We start from the raw sequence: 14,486 nt of genomic DNA, 5'->3' as shown, positions 1-14,486 counted from the left end.
TTGTAAAAATCTGTGAAGTGCAATAGAGCAAAGCCAAATCAAATGAGGTGCCTGTAATCACTGATACAACCGTTATGAATGACCTAGACATAAATAAGCTGTATTTAATAGAACAAGTAAATAAAGTCAGGGAAATGAAAATATTTTAATGGATTTCTAAAATGGCTGGATTCTCTGCTATGGTGAAGATTCACTGATTTTTTTAGGCTGTGCTGGGTCTTAGTCGCTACACTGGCTTTTATCTAGTCATGGCAAGCAGGGGCTACTCTCTAGTTGCAGTGGGAGGGCTTCTCACTGTGGTGGCTTCTCCTGTTGCGAAGCTTGGGTTCTAGGGCACACGGGCTCAGTAGTTACGGCTCCCAAGCTCTAGGGCACAGGCTCAGTAGTTGTAGCCCATGGGCTTAGTTGCTCCATGGCATGGAATCTTCCCAGATCAGGGATCAAACCCCTGTTGCCTGCATTGGCAGGTGGATTCTTTACCACTGAGCCACCAGGGAAGCCCAGATTCACTGACTTTGAATGTTTGCTTAAGTGAAACTAATCAATCAGTTCAGTTCAGTTGCTCAGTCGTGTCCAACTCTTTGTGACCCCATGAACCACAGCACGCCAGGCCTCCCTGTCCATCACCAACTCCCAGACTCCACCCAAACCCATGTCCATTGCATCAGTGATGCCATCCAACCATCTCATCCTCTGTCGTCCCCTTCTCCTCCTGCCCTCAATCTTTCCCAGCATCAGGGTCTTTTCAAAAGAGTCAGCTCTTTGCATCAGATGGCCAAAGTACTGGAGTTTCAGCTTCAACTTCAGTCCTTCCAATGAACACCCAGGACTGATCTCCTTTAGGATGGACTGGTTGGATCTCCTTGCAGTCCAAGGGAAACTAATCAATGAAAAGCATCATTTCATGGGGAATCATTTTAGTGGGGAAATGGAATGCATGTTCCCGAGTCAGACAGACTCAGGTCCCCCACCCTGGAGGTTTAGTCCTCAGCATAGGTAACGGCCGAAATCAGTGTGGACAGGAGGTTCCAAAAAAAACAGTGCAGAGCCTGAGAAATTGAGTTTTCTGGGACAGAGCCCAAGGACCACAAACACTTCGGTGAAGACAGGGGAGGTGGAGGAGCTTGCAACAAGACACAGGAGGCATCAGAAACACGAAGGAAAACCTGAAGACAGTGGGATCACCAAAGCCGTGACAAGAGAGTATTTCCAGGAGGAAACTGTCCCTTGTGTCAACTGTTTCTGGGCCACAAAACTAAATGACCAAAGAGTATCCCCAGGGACAGCAAAATAAGAGGCCACTGGTGTCATGGGAAAAACAGATTCAAGGGAACAAGTAAACATAACTCTTGTAAGAATTTCAGCCATGAAAGGGAGAACAGAAAGGGAGACTCAGCTGGGGATGAGCAGGAATGGAGCCTGTGGGCTTCTTTTTTTTAATCATAAGAACTTTTGGATGTCTGCTAGTATGCTGATGGGAGGAGTGAGCTCTGAGAAGCAGCTGGGGAAGTGGACACAGGAGGAAGAAGAGAAAGAAAAGGGAAGCAGATTGGATGCAAGGACCTTGAGGAAGTTCCTGCCTAACAGATGTATTTTCTCTGAGAAGTAGTAAGAAGGACAAGACTTAAGGAGCCCCAAGGTGGTAGAGGGCTTCTCAGGTGGCACCCACTGGCCAAGGCAGAAGATGTAGGAGACATGGGTTCGATTGCTGAGTTGGGAAGATCCCCTGGAGAAGGAAATGGCAACCCACTCCAGTTAGAATCCCATGGACTGATGAAGCCTGGTGGACTACAGTCCATAGAATCGAACAGAGCTGAACATGACTAAAGTGACTTAGCATGCATGCAAGGTGGGTGGAAAAGTTAAAAGTTTGAAGAAGTAGATTTTATTTAATTTTCTGACATGGGCCATTTTTTAAAGTCTTTATTGAATTAGTTGCAGTATTTCTTCTGTTGTATGTTTTGGTTTTTTGGCCATGATGCATGTGGGATCTTAACTCCCTGGCCAGGGATTGAACCCACACCCCCTGCATTGAAAGGCGAAGTCTTAACTACTGCACCACTGGGGAAGTCCTGAGGAAGTAGATTTTCAACGACCACCAAGGTGAATCCAAGCAGAGGAATAACAAGTCCTTCTCACATCTCCCCTCTGAGTTCATATCCTAAACTGTGAACCCCTGTGACCATGAAAAATGGTGAAGAGACACTCTGAATGGCCAGGTTTTAAAAACAGGATTCTTTCTCTTGGTTTTTAACCAGTGTCCTCCACACCTTAGTGCAAAGAGAAGAGGGACCTAGACTGGAATGTCTAACAGCCTCACAGACGCCTCCATCAGCAAATTCCAAGAAATCGATGATAGGCTCATATTTTAGAAAACAGCTAATATTAAAACATGACACTGAAAAACACAATATGTAATCAAATTTGGAACTGAAATTAAGACAAAATATTGCAGTGAAAAAGGGCCAAGATGTTCGCAGGCTTCTAGTTAGAATTAAATTTCTAGTATTCAATGGTTCTTTTCAATTTGTTTGGGGTCAAGAGGTTATTAACACCACAGAAAGAGTTAATAGAAAAGTATGGTCTGGGACAAAGATATGTTATTATATTTTACATGAATGTCTGTTATTGGGAAATTATCAGTTCTTAAAAACAACCATTCCTGCTTCATTAAGGGAAAGCCAATTACATCAAATCTCATCTCCTATTGTATTTGATTTTCCAATTAGTAGTATTCTAAAGACAGGAGCACAAGTTATAATACAATCTATACTTCTATGTCTATAATTACTTAATAAAAGATAAAGAGCATACATTTTTTTATCCAACTAAATGACACAGAGTGTATTTCTAAATTTGCGCTAGTAGTTTTGCAGGAGATGTAAGAGACGAGGGTTCAGTCCTTGGGTCAGCAAGATTCCCTAGAGGAGGAAATGGCAACCCACTCTAGGAATCCCATGGAGAGAGAAGCCTGGGGGGTTACAGTCTACAGGGCTGCAAAGAGTCAGAGGACTGAAGCAACTTAGCACATAAAGCTTACTCATTTTTTTCCTACTCTAGCTTTAAATCTGAACTGAAATCTATTACAAGAAGTAGACAAGCAGAATTAATATATAGGGACGAGGGACATCTACTTAAAATAAGCCATTTAAGGATGGTTGTAAATGCCCAAGGCACACGTGACCCATAAGACAAGGAACAAAAATCGAAAGCACAAAAAGATATTTGTGCACTGTCAAGAATTGAAACCTGGACTTCCCTGGTGGTCCAGTGGTTAAGAATTTGCCTGACAATGCAGAGGACATGGGTTCAATCCCTGGTCCAGGAAGATCCTACATGCCTCAGGGCAATTAAGCCCATGATCCACAAGAGAAGCCACTGCAGTGAGAAGCCCATGACTGCAATGAAGAGTAGCCCCTGCTCGCTGCACTAGGGAAAAGCCCACAAAAAAGCAACAATTACCCAGCAGAGCCAAAAAAAGACAAACATATAAATAACAAAAATCTGAAAAAAAAAAATATTGAAACCTGGTAAGGGTTTAAAAATGGTGGTGGGTACAGATAGGAGTATCAGATAATGCGAACAACCTGACCTTTTTTCCTAGACCCTTCAGAAGTGCTGTGGGCTTCCGCCTGGAATGCGGGAGAACTGGGTTTGATCCCTGGGTTGGAAAGATCCCCTGGAGAAGAGAAAGGCTACCCACTCCAGTATTCTGGCCTAGAGAATTCCATGACTGTATAGTCCATGGGGTCACAGAGTCAAACACAACTGAGTGACCTTCACTTTCACTCAGAACTGCTATACTAGTGACTGGATTCTCCTGGAATACAGTGACGCTCCCCAGAGGCTGCAGAAATCTCTGAGACAACTTGCCCCATAGCTCATGGTCCAGACTGCTGTGCCTTTTGACTTCATAAATATTTTAATTTAAATGTTGCTATTGTTGCTTTGCCCCAACTTTTTAAAAATTAATCTATTTATTTTGGCTGGGCCTTCATTGCAACACAAGAACTTCTCTGGTTGCAATGCACTGGATTCTGTAGTTGTGGCATGAGGACTCTAGAGTATATGGCCTTAGTAGCTGTGGTGCAATTGCTTAGTTACGGCCTGTGGGATCTAGTTCCCTGACCAGGGATCAAACTCGGGCCACCTGCATTGGGAACGCAGAGTCTTAGCCACTGGACCACCAGGGAAGTCCCCTTGCCTCAACTTTTGCTGTCCAGTTTTTAAGATCACGTCCTATTTAGCTCATGTGGCAGAGTCTCTTTCTGAACCAGAATTTCCCTCACTCCTTTCCACTGAGGCACAGAAATGTGCACCATCCAACGTATAAAGAATGAATGGAAACATAGTGAATGTTCCAAGCCAACATTTTCCAGCTTCACTTGCAGTCAAGCCTGACCACAGAATTTGATTCGGGGCCATGAGGTGTAAGCAAAGATGGTGTGTGAGAGACAGGACAAGTCCCTATTTCCTGTCATCTGGGAGACAAGTGTAAGGGCTGGAGCTTCAAAAGCCGTTGTAAACAATGGAGTGGTCTTGAAGCTGAGATCAGATGCTATGATCTTTGGAAGCCGAAGGTAAAAGAAGCTCAGGTCTCTGAGAACTCTGAAGGACTGCCACAATACTCCTGAAATACCTAGGCCTAGACTTTACATGAGGGGGCTTCCCAAGTGGCTCAGTGGTAAAGAATCTGCCTGGCAATGCAGAAAATGCAGGAGACACGGGTTCGATCATGGGGTCAGGAAGATTCCCTGGAGAGGGCATGGCAACCCACTCCAGTATTTTTGCCTGGAGAATCCCATGGACAGAGGAGCCTGGTGGGCTACAGTCCATGAGGTCACAAAAGAGGCAGACAGGACTAAGTGACTATGCATGAACATAGACATTAAATGACAGAGTAACTCCCTGAGCATTTAAACCACTGACTGAATCTTTGTTGCTGCCTAACCAAAAGCAATTTTTTGTGAATAAACAATGGAATTAGAATTTACAGAAGATGAGCTAGATGGATTGATGGATAGAGTCTAGAGATACCTATGAGATATTGGCAAGTCCAACTGTTAGGTTAAGGGAAAATACATTAAGCATGATCCTATTTTTAATTCTAACTTTTTCACTTTTTTAAAAAATATTTATTTTAAACTTTACTAAATAGTAGGCGTTGCATGTGTGTCTATGAAGGGGAAATGGCTTGGAAAGTTGTGCATTGCAGTGTTATCAAGGGTTATTTGTACGGGAGGAGATTAAGTAGAACACCAACTTCCTTTATTACTAGTTAATTAACAGTGGGAATTAATTTTAATTAATTACAAATTACCCTTTGTAATTAGAATAAAATATGCCATTTATTTGATAGCTACATAGCTAAAGAGACAATACATTATTCTGATTTTATCCTATGATTTCATTAAAAATTTTCAATTAAGCTACATATTACAATGATTTTTTTTTTAAATACAGAATTGTACTTATTTTAGCTATCAACAATCCCTGTGGAGTAGGAAATGGCAACCCCGACTCCAGTATTCTTGTCTGCAAAAACCTGGCAGGCTACAGTCCATGGGGTCAGAAAAGTTGACATGATTGAGCACATCCTACCTCCTTTGATTAAGTAATTATCAATGTTATTAGTTCAGCTTCAGCTATTCTAACATATACACTGCAATAATATAAGATGTTAATGATACGGGAAACTGTATGCAGTGGGGCGCACACAGGAGGTATATGGGAACTGCATACTTTCTGCTCAATTTTCCTGTAACTTAAAACCGCCCTAAAAAATAGTCTATTAACTTAAAAAAAAATCTCTAAGTATATAAAATATATTTAACATAGAAGTAAAATCAGTCTCTTAAAAAAAGAAACAAATTGTTACTGGACTGGGCAATGTCTTATTGTAATTGACTTGATAGTAAACCACAAATCTTGAAGGTGAATACAGAACAAAATCCAAAGGAGCTATGTCCAAGAACAGGAGTAAAAATAGACTTCATAAACTAATCAATAATCCCACATCCTCAAAATCCACAAAGATTAACATAAAAAAGGGAAGCTTCCTCCAGCATATTAAAATAAACTCTGCATAAAATACTTGCCTGGGGTGATTTTTGTATTGTACTGAGTAACAAAACAGCAGAGAATAGAGCAAAAGTTAATAATTCACTGCTTAGGAATAACTGATTCCTTAAAAGAGATATAAAAAATTCATGCAGGTGGGCATCTGCCCAGAGTTATAAGCAACAAGGATGAGCAGTCTTGGTCGTGTTTTCTCCTCCATTCACCCTTTGACCTAGCGACTTGTAATCTAGAACAGTGACTTCCAAACCATGCTGCCTCTTTTCAGGTCCTTGCCATCTGGCTGACCACGGAATGACTGAGTCCCTTGGGTAAGCACGTGCCCTTACCTTTCCACTGGCCTGTCAGCACCAAGGTCCTGTTAATCACCACATCGATTTCCGTAGCTCCATCTTCCACGGCCAATCTTATCTCTTCTAATCGTGTTTTCAAATGAGTCTGTGCAGCTGGAAAGCCAGTGGCCACTAGCAGAGAAAGAAGGAAGGAAGAGAGGGAGGGAGACAAATTTCAGTTGGTCAGTATCTCAACAAAGAATTTCAGGCTAAAAAAAATCAGTGTTCAGACCAAAGTATAAATGACACTTTAGAACTTCATGCATACCTTGCAAAGTGAACTGTGAAGAAACTGAATGCGATCTTATATAGCACTGACACTAGGATAAATACTAGTAGTATATCTTTTGGAAGATCTGAAATTAAGCTGCTGGCAGAGATGCTAACGGGGGAGCTTTAGGAAAATAGTGATTAAGAAGATATGTCATCATCACAGTGATACTCATAAAGTAGTAGTAGTAGCCTTGTGGATGGACACTAGTTAATCCTGGATCCTACTCTTGACCAAGTTGGCTATCGCCATTATGACTTACTCATTCATATTTATAGCTGTTGTAACCAAATGGAAATACATGTTCCATCCACTGCCCATCTTCAAATGAACAGTCAAGCAGATAAGAATAAAGGGGAGATACTGCATGATGGAAAAGCACCTAATTAGTCCACAAAACTGAAGCAGCTGTGAGTCAGGAAGAACTAGCCCCAAGTATGAAAGTGAAAGTGAAAGTCACTCCATTGTGTCCAACTCTTTGCGACACCATGGACTATAGAGTCCATGGAATTCTCCAGGCCAGAATACTGGAGTGGGTAGCCTTTCCCTTTCCCAGGGGATCTTCCCAACCCAGAGATCGAACCCAGGTCTCCCATATTGAACAGAAGGAAAATAAAAACACAATGACACTTCTGGAAAAAGTATTAACATTTTTAACATGCTTATCACTGATTTCATTCTTGTGTCTAAAGGTAACCTTTCATGTTTCCTTAATGTTATTAAATTCCTTCGGTCTGCTACCTTAGAGGAAAGTATGTTTCCCTGTTGTGTAAAGGAAAAGCTGAACTGATTGAGCCTAATGAAAAATATTAAAAAGCAGTGGTGTTACCTTGCTGACAAAGGTCCGTCTAGTCAAAGCTATGGTTTTTCCAGTAGTCATGTATGGATGTGAGAGTTGAACTATAAAGAAAGCTAAGCATTGAAGAATTGATGCTTTTGAACTGTGGTGTTGGAGAAGACTTTTAAGAGTCCCTTGGACTGCAAGGAGATCCAACCAGTCCATCCTAAAGGAAATCAGTCCTGAATATTCAGTGGAAGGACTGATGCTGAAGCTGAAACTCCAATACTCTAGCCACCTGATGTGAAGAGCTAACTCATTGGAAAAGACCCTGATGCTGGGAAAGATTGAAGGTAGGAGGAAAAGGGAACGACAAAAGATGAGATTGTTGGATGGCATCACTGACTCGATGGACGTGAGTTTGAGCAAGCACCATGAGTTGGTGATGACAGGGAAGCCTGGTGTGCTGCAGTCCATGGGGTTACAGTCCATGCAAAGAGTCGGACACAACTGAGCAACTGAACTGAACTGAATGAAAAATGAAGGCTGATTAAGGTGAAGCTGCCAAATACTTCAGGAATCTTCACGAATAAGCTATATTAATATATAAATACTGTATACTTTGTTTCTCTTGATGTATCCCTAACAAAATTAATTAATGATCTTCTCAGCTTCCTTCTTTAAACCACTAGGATATTCCTCTAACATCTTTTAAAAGGAGAATCTAATTTAATATCTATCTACCCATTTGTAAACGTACACACACAGGGAAGCGTTCAGGAGGACTTTTCCCTCCCTCATGCCTTGTTCTCCTACTGCATCTTTCTTTAAGTCAGTAATCCTTGAACATACCCTCTTTTATTGTTCAGGTTTGGGGGTGGCTCTTGTCATCTCCCACAGGGACTATGATCAGTCTGACTCCATTTCAATCCCCTTTAATTTATCCACTACCATCACCTAACTTATTACATTATGAAGTAGATCATGGCATTCTCTACTTAACATCTCTTGGCATCTTCCCCATCAACAAAATAAAACCCAAATACCACAGCCTGGTAAGGTTTCCCCATGGGGTCTGGCCCCCACCTACCTCTCCAGCTTCAACTCCCCAGCTCTCCCTTTGTCCTACCTTAGGAAGCAACACCTGCAAACCATTTCAGTTCCCTGAATGCACTTCTGCACCTTTACACATGCCAGCTCCTCTGCTGGAAATGCCACTCCTTAGCTTTCATGGCTGCTAAGTCGCTTCAGTTGTGTCCGACTCTTTGTGACCCTATGGACCATAGCCCGCCAGGCTTCTCTGTTCATTGGATTCTCCTGGCAAGAATACTGGAGTGAGTTGCCATGCCCTCCTCCACGGGATCTTCCTGACCCAGGGATCGAACCAGCTTCTCTTATATCTCCTGCATTGGCCGGCGGGTTCCCAGGTGCATTGGCACCTGCATTGGCAGGCAGGTTCCCAGGTGTGTTGGCCCCTGGGAAACCCACTTCCTAGCTTATCCACTCTCTAAACTCCTCCTTATCCTTAAGACCCAATGCAGTTACATCTCTTTGCAGCAGCCCCTTACCCTCTGAGTGTTACCATACTCTGCAGAATAAATCACTCTGCACTCAGAGTTACAACTGTATCTTCTGCATAGTTTTATTATTATATTTTACAAAAAAATAATATGTCCTACATTATGATTTTTTTTTTTTAACTTGACAATTCCTCCTTAACAACTGAATTTCCTTTAAGGTTGAACCTGCATCTCCTACACTGGCAGGCTGATGCTGTTACCGCTGAGTTACTGGGAAAGCCAACAGCTCTGTAGTCTTAGGAATTAATATCATGTCTGCTACTCAACAGGCAATTGACAAATATGAAAAGAATGAATAAATACAATCAATTAAATAGACAAGACTGGTTAAAATCATAATAAAAAACTATATGGGATTTCCCAAGTGGCTCACTGTGGGAGGGGGATTCAGGATGGGGAACACGTGTACACCCGTGGCACATTCATGTTGATGTATGGCAAAACCAATACAATATTGTAAAATAATTAGCCTCCAATTAAAATAAATTTTTTTAAAAAGTTGAAGCAGCCACATTTATGTGGCTCCTCTAATAAAAAAATCAAAAAAAAAAAAAAAAAAAGAATCTGCCTGCCAATGGAGAAGACGCAGAAGAGGCAGATTAGATCCCCTGGAGAAGGAAAAGGCAACCCACTCCAGTATTTTTGCCTGGAAAATCCCATGGACAGAGTGCCTGGTGGTTACAGTCCATGAGGTCGCAAGAGTTGGAAATGACTGAGAGTAGTACGGCAGCATAAAATCATATAGATAGGGACTTCCCTGGTGGTCCAGTGGTTAAGAATCTGCCTTGCAATGCAGAGGACATGAGTTTGTCCCTGGTGTAGGAACTAAGATCCCACAGGCCTCAGGCAACTGAACCCACGCACCGCAACTACTGAGCCCACACACCACAACTGCTGAAACGCGCACACCCAGAGCCTGTGCTCTGCAACAAGAGAAGCCCCTGCACTGAGAAGCCTGCACACCGCAACTGAGAGTAGCTCCCGCTCACGGCCAACTAGAGAAAGTTAAAGTTCGGTCAAAAATAAATAAAATAACTATATAGGTATTACCTCAAGGTGTCTGAGTTGATGGGAAACACTGAAAAAATGACAACAGAAACCACAGGCTTTACCTGAGGCCACTGGGATGTCACAGCCTGCAGCCTTTAGAGCTCTCACTGCATCACACACGCGGGCAGGATAAACACAAACGGCAGCTGTAGTGATGCCTGTGGAGAAAGGAGGCATAACGGCCTACTTCACGTGAAGTTCAAGTCACACAATATGCTTTTAATTATTATTTATACTTCAACATTGGCAGAAATCAAAATCAGAGAAAAAATAATCCTCCTACGACATTGCAACAAATTAAAAGGCTTTTACTTTCCACATTCCCTTCTAGTTCTTGACAACATGGATCATTTCCTCATCCTTAGAGAATAAAATATTTTTAATACATTGTTCCTGGAGGTTAATATAGTACCATTTGTTGAAAAAATATCCTAAATGGTAAACTTAGTGGCTTTGACTCAATGAAAATGCTTTATTTCATGTAGGTAACAAAATCTAAGTTTTTACAGGGGTCACACACGACAGTAGATGAATAAAAATAGAAGTGAACCTTGCAAGATAGTACAGGCAGACCTTGGAGATAGTGCAGGTGCAGTTTTAGAGCACCGAAATAAAGCAAGTATCGCGATAAAATGAGTGACAGGAAGTTTTTGGTTTCCTGGTGCATATAAAAGTTACGGTTACCCTGTATTGCAGTCAATATTAAGTGTGCAATACCATTATCTTTAAAAGTACGTACCTTAATTTAAAATTAAGGTACGTACTTTTTAAAAACATAATGCCAGATAATTACAATGGTAACGTCAAAGATCACTGATCACAGATGGCCAAAAAGAGTATTACAATAACAAAAAAGTGTGCACTACTGAGACAATTATCAAAATGTGACAGAGATAAGAAGTCAGCAAATGCTGTTGGAAAAGCAGTGCCCACAGACTTACTCAATGCAGGGTTGCCACAAACCTTCAATATGTAAAACACAGAGTCTTTGCCAAGTGCAATAACACAAGGTATGCGTGCACTGCAAAATGACATGTCACTAATCCTAGTCTCTCTTCTGCAGAAAATAATAAAATCTGGATCTGGAGCCCTCAGTTTGAGGAATAAGCTCTTAAATTAAAAAATCAAAGAGACACTATTAAACGGTAGCATAAGACTCATATAAAGCTGCTGCTTTGACGTGTTATAAATGGTAGGTGTTTTATCGTCAGTGTAAAAGAAACATACTAAATACTTTCTAAATGCTATGCAGCTGTTTATATCTATAAGTCATCTATTAACACAAACTATTTGTGAAAAAAATACCTGCATTGGGTCAATGCAGCATTAGTTGCATTCATTACAGACAGGCACCTAAGAACCAGGAAAGATCCCTGCATGGTTTAGATCTGGCTCCTAAAACTAGCCCATTGAGGAATGAGGCACACTGTCCTCTAACCCTCCAGGTCTCAGTTTTCACATTTAGAAACAAGGGCATTCACTCTCAAAGTCTCCTGCATTTCTAAAATGTTGAGGTTCTAAACTTATGGCAACTTAAGAAAGTCCTTTCTTTCATGTACATGAAGAGAGTGAATATAACATTTTTTTCAAAAGATCTAACCCAGTATACAAGCCGGCAATATTTCCCATTTGTATTTTATTCTCAAAAGCATTTCATTTACTCACAGAAAATACTTTATGTATGAGATGTGATTATTAAGTAATGAGACTGGCTTTTTTACACGTGGCTAGGGAATCAGAATCATAGTATTTGAGTCACTAGACAGAAAATTTCCAAAACTGAAGAACTGGAACAAAAAATACAGAAACTCAATACTTGCAACTTTAATCCATGATGGGAAAGAACTGACCTAAAAATGAGACTCAGATTCTCTCTCTGCTGTTTTTCAGAGAAGAATCTCAATTATTACTCTGCATACACAATTCTATCACAGATTTTATTGTTACTATCATTTTCAGCATCCAAATCTTAAGTCTTCTTAGATTCAGTGATTGCTACTGTAAAAAAGGTAAACACCAGACAGACTATACACATTACCTTTATCATGCATATTTAAAGCTTTTAAGAGGTCTTCCCGGATTGGATACTTGGCTTTATAACACAGCCTTTGAATGTTGGAAGCTGTGTCATCACCTGCAAGTGTAGTAAGATCTATACAGGTAACAGCCTTCAGGAGCCATGCAGCCTGGTTTGAAGAAAAGTAAAAACAAGGCTTAAAAAAAAATAATTAATCTCCAATACAGTTAGTTAGTAGAAAACCATTAGGTACATAAGGGTGCTAAAATCTCATGTCTAGGGACTTCCCTGGTAGTCTGGTGGTTAAAACTTCACCTTCTAAGGGAAGAAGGGGTTCTAGTTCAACCCCTGGTTGGAGAGCTAAGATCCCATATGCCTTGGGGTCAAAAAACCAAAACATTAAAAAAAAAAAAAGCAACACTGTAACAAGGTCAAAAAAGACCAAAAGGAAAAAAAAAGGTCCACATCAAAAAAATTTTTTAAACAAACTGCTTTAAATAAAATAAAATCTCCCATCTATGCTGTTCCTAGGCATACATTCTGATGTGTTCAAGCTTAACCAAAAAGACGAATGTTACACAGAGTAAAATAAAAGGGGAAAAAATAGCTTATAAACTTTTTTTCTTCCACAGATACCCCAAATGGAAATTCCTAATAGAACAAGTCTCCCCACATGTGACTTTTGCATCTCAACACAAGGAGACTCAGAGGTGGGTTGCCATTTCCTTCTCCAGAGGATCTTCCTGACTCAGGGATGGAACCCACGTCTCTTGCATGTCCTGCATTGGTAGGTAGGTTCTTTACCATTGAGCGACCTGGGAAGGTTCTACCCTGATAAGGGAGAACTCGGGAACAAAAGTTTCCATCTTGTATTAGACCTCCAGCCCTGGGACCTGGAATGAGACACGATAAAGAGTCTCTACTTTCTTTTTTTTTTTTTCCAGTTTAATCCAATTTCAATTTTAAAACAATATTCACATTTCACAACTCATTCAAATAAATTCCTTTTATCTTTTCAATCAGATTATTTCTAAGAATGAGCAAAATGCAACCTGTTACCCTAAAGGATTCAATCACAATATTTTGCCTCACTTGTGGAATGAACTCTGAATTCCTTTCAGTCCTGAGATGTATAGCATGTCTTTGGTTAGTACATACTGAAGAATATGCTGACCACTAGTACTCTACAAAACACCATTTTGCAAATTTTGAAAGATAATTTGGGAAAATTAATTGTACATTAAACATGTGGAGAAGGCAATGGCACCCCATTCCAGTACTCTTGTCTGGAAAATCCCATGGACAGAGGAGCCTGGTGGGCTGCAGTCCATGGGGTCACTGAGTCAGACATGACAGCGACTTCACTTTCACTTTTCACTTTCATGCATTGGAGAAGGAAATGGCAACCCACTCCAGTGTTCTTGCCTGGAGAATCCCAGGGATGGCAGAGCCTGGTGGGCTGCCGTCTATGGGGTCGCACAGAGTCAGTCACACTGACGCGACTTAGCAGCAGCAGCAGCAGCAAACATGATGATCAAAGAAGATCAAGGCTCATAACCGCAGGGCCTCCAACAATGGACCCATCAGGTTTAGGTGTTAAGGTTTTAAAATTAAAATAGAAGACAATCAAAGGTGTGTCTAAGAAACTGAATAAGTATGTTGAGAAAATATGCCATTTAATTCACTCATGAATAAAAATGCCTCAAATTCATTTGCAGCTTTGCCACTCAAGAATGATAAGATTTTAACCTGTTTGGATAAACATGTTATCTTTCTCCAACCCATCTTCATCATATATGAATTATTAAAATAAGTCATGGACAGCTGCAATCTTTTGAGATGCAGCTTGAGTGAAATTCAGTCTTGTGGCCTCGAGGGAAGAGATCAGGCCTGTAAAGCAAGGGAAAGAGTTTTTAAGAAAAGCCCTTACCTGCCACTCCTTTTTCACGGGTCTACGAGCCTGGATTTGTTCTGCACGTCTTAGCACTGCTGGTTTATTCACTTGTATTTTGGAGATCCAGCTAAGGTCTAGAAGCAAAAAGAACAACAATTTAAAACTTGAAGATTTTATTAAACACATTCACTTGTTTTTTACACAGTCCTCAAAAAGAAAGACTTACCAGTATCAAAACTTTTATTTACTTTTTTATTTTTTTAATTTTATTTTTATTTATTATTATTTTTTTTTTATTTTGGCTCATCTCATAGCACGTGGGATCTTGGATCCCTGACCAGGGATCGAACCCACATCCCCTGCATTGGAAGCGTAGTCCTAATCACTGGACCACCAGGGAAGCCCAAAACTTTTTTTAAAAAGATATATTTCTTTTCCACTCAACTATAAATAACTTTCTTGAAGGAAGCCCAGCCATGAAAAGTC

The 14,486-nt window shown here is 40.7% G+C and overlaps 1 protein-coding gene across 2 annotated transcripts in view; it reads right to left on the bottom strand.

The window, feature by feature from the left end:
- Nucleotides 1–14,486, bottom strand: part of DERA (deoxyribose-phosphate aldolase) — a 118,474-nt gene that overhangs the window by 67,748 nt on the left and 36,240 nt on the right. Inside the window, exons 1-5 of one of the 2 annotated variants that reach the window (XM_027541437.1) lie at nucleotides 14,037–14,123; nucleotides 12,911–12,999; nucleotides 12,128–12,275; nucleotides 10,152–10,247; nucleotides 6,408–6,542 (exon numbers count right to left, since the gene is read on the bottom strand). In XM_027541437.1, the coding sequence (XP_027397238.1) occupies nucleotides 6,408–6,542; nucleotides 10,152–10,247; nucleotides 12,128–12,275; nucleotides 12,911–12,913 (382 nt within the window). In that variant the 5' untranslated portion in view covers nucleotides 12,914–12,999; nucleotides 14,037–14,123. Of the gene's footprint in view, nucleotides 1–6,407; nucleotides 6,543–10,151; nucleotides 10,248–12,127; nucleotides 12,276–12,910; nucleotides 13,000–14,036; nucleotides 14,135–14,486 lie in introns of those variants that run through there. The other variant, XM_027541436.1, reaches the window with a different exon arrangement.

This window comes from Bos indicus x Bos taurus, chromosome 5 (assembly GCF_003369695.1).
Source record: "Bos indicus x Bos taurus breed Angus x Brahman F1 hybrid chromosome 5, Bos_hybrid_MaternalHap_v2.0, whole genome shotgun sequence".
NCBI lineage: Eukaryota > Metazoa > Chordata > Mammalia > Artiodactyla > Bovidae > Bos > Bos indicus x Bos taurus.
Note: the sequence above shows the minus strand (reverse complement) of the source record. Positions and strands in the feature narration are given on the sequence as shown.